Here is a 2,546-nt window from a genome sequence, read left to right on the forward strand (position 1 = left end):
ACCCGATTATCCTTAACCGGTCCAGTATTCTGTCTTTATAATTCACACCTGTTGGTCCTCGGGTCGGGTTTTGTCGTTTGCACACCCCTAGGCTTAAACATTATTGCAATCTTCAGGAAGATAGCGACAGGCATGTGGACCCTATTGCGACAGTGACTAACTTTAACTGAACTTAAATTCCGAAGACAAGATACATATGAACATATCTTTTGAATTGGGCAATCGCTAATTTAGACCTGATCACCACACCCTCCGACAACAATGGCAGCCGCGTCGGCGTTAGTAGCATTGAAGACTTTGTTCATTGTATTGATGTGTATAATGGCAGCTGCACTTGCTTACACTTTAGCAAAGGATGGCGACTCGTCTTGTTTCGACCTAAGCGCATTGTAATTTACAAATATAGATCCCTCAGTCTTATTATGATTCTTATTTGTTAATAATAATATAACAATCTCGGTAGCATTGATTCACTAGTGATGCTATGATTACCGCAAAAGGTTGTGAATCCTAATTTTCGGTTACGATGAGTTCTTTATAGATTTTGAAGTTATTATATAACTAAGTGTTTCTAACCTGTAAATGGAACAGTTTGTTCTTCAGTTTCTTTGATTTATGAGTGCCAATTACACCTGTAAATTAGGTAAGTATTTTAAGTCATCTTCTCTTCCTTTGATGTAGGTGGACACAAGTGATAATTGCAGATGTTTTTGCATTTGTAATTCCTATAGTGGTGAGCAAGTTAATTTCATTTACAAGCCATATAAGTTTTTGTTTCTATGATATTTTACTATTTTCCTAAATCATATACATACGAGGCTGTTATGTTTTGTCTCACGCTAAATAGTCAAATAATTTGTATACTTCTTAGGCTTGGTTTTTCTACAAGGAATCCAGCTGGATCAAGAGAGTTGTTGTTATAATTGTGATATATTGGTGTGGAAGGTAATCTTACTTTTGTTTCTGCGCAGCATGACGTGTTTCAACAAAGTCCGGCCCAACGCAGGGCGGGTGGTCGACTAAGTCCGGCCCGACACCCCGATAGGCCCGAATTTTTAAAAATTATATCTATTTTTTTTTAAAAATAATATGTATTTTTAATGTTTAAATCCAGTTACTCAACTAATTTAAGGCTCCGTTTTTTTCGCCTTCGACCCAAATTTTTTTCACGATTCTTGGAGACGGCCTTGTACGTGTTTCAAATCATATAAGTTTAACTGTTCTATTCCACTATTTTTTTCTTTTACAGTTTTATTACCTGTGGATACATTACTTGGCTGTTGTTCAAGTTGTCACCTGAAGAATCTTTAAAAGATCCAATATATTTTGTGCTGGTGAGACGTCAAAATGGGTAAGAATAAAGGACAACGTAAACCTTTACATATAATGTGTTAAGGTATGTTCGTAATTCTAATTTTATTTATACATGTTTCTTAGGAACGTTGATAAGGGACGTGTGACACAGGCTTCTCATGTAACAGCAAAAGTAATTGTTACTGCAATAGGTTGCTGCCTATTGGCGCTAATAATTTATGCGTATATCATTGATGGATCTCCATTCTACCTGGAAGTACTTACACCGTAAACATTCATTTTTCTTTTTCTCTGTTTCTAGACAAATGTAAAATAGAATCATTTGTCGTGTTTAAAGCATCATAAACCTGACATTAATAAAGTCTCACAGGTGCATGATAGCCTCATCGGTTGATGTCTGCATCCACATTGTGGTTTTCTCTGTATGTTACCTACCATTCATAAGTTTTTTCTTATTTAATTAGTTACTAGTACTTATACAAGTGTGTATTAATTTAGGTGTGGATAACATACAAGGAATCAAGTTTCATAAGCTCTGTGTTTTGGATACTTGTACTTGTATGTTTAAGTGGGTAGGTATATTAGATCATCAAAATGATACAAGTTTACTGCTTTTTGCTGATAATTAGTGCTGTTTCCTTTGACAGCATTGGCATATGTGTATACTTAGTGCGAGAATTGTTCTCTCTCTCACCGGAGCAGCCTGTGTTCTTTATACTTTTCAACAAAAATAACAGGCAAGTCCAAGAAATTCTCTCTCTCTCTCTCTCACTACACATATATATTACATATATGTGTGTGTATGTATGTATGATAGTGTTATATAAGTGTTTTGAGTATTGATCCTGTTTAATATATCGTTCAACAATTATACAGACTTTCTGTTAAAAGTACTTTTGTGAGTATTTCTTATTTTGTTTAATTATCTTGTCGTGAATATTAATCATATAGGGAGTCCCTGTTCCATTCGGATTCAATTAACCGGTTCGAAAGGCCTACTTAGCGTATATACATTTGGAAAGTCATTATACATCTACAACCAAAATTTACCTATGATGGGTTTTAGTCTAGTATTAGTATAATTATAAAGTTCAGGCCCATAAAAACCCAATCTGCTTTATGGTTCTAAGTATTCTCTAGACCCTACCATAGCTTTGCTAATAATGAGATTTAACGAGTACAAAGATAATGATGTTGCTGATGCTTGTTTCTTTCTTGGGCAGAATCTTTAT

General features: G+C 34.8%; 1 protein-coding gene across 2 annotated transcripts; it reads left to right on the plus strand.

Moving 5' to 3' along the window:
- Positions 1 to 245: 245 nt before the first annotated feature.
- LOC143575949 (uncharacterized) lies at positions 246 to 2,235 on the plus strand. Of its 2 annotated transcripts, XM_077060180.1 has the most exons (8): positions 246 to 389; positions 682 to 733; positions 872 to 945; positions 1,250 to 1,351; positions 1,438 to 1,581; positions 1,685 to 1,736; positions 1,813 to 1,886; positions 1,962 to 2,235. In XM_077060180.1, the coding sequence occupies exons 1-8, from the start codon at positions 262 to 264 to the stop codon at positions 2,155 to 2,157; spliced, it is 822 nt and encodes a 273-aa protein (XP_076916295.1). In that variant the 5' UTR covers positions 246 to 261; the 3' UTR covers positions 2,158 to 2,235. The 2 variants fall into 2 exon arrangements, with proteins under 2 accessions (XP_076916295.1, XP_076916296.1); XM_077060181.1 differs by having other exon boundaries at positions 1,813 to 2,235.
- Positions 2,236 to 2,546: the final 311 nt, after the last annotated feature.

This window comes from Bidens hawaiensis, unplaced genomic scaffold (genome assembly GCF_021521415.1).
Source record: "Bidens hawaiensis isolate Kalapana, Puna unplaced genomic scaffold, B.hawaiensis_p1.1 tig00027810_1, whole genome shotgun sequence".
Lineage (NCBI taxonomy): Eukaryota > Viridiplantae > Streptophyta > Magnoliopsida > Asterales > Asteraceae > Bidens > Bidens hawaiensis.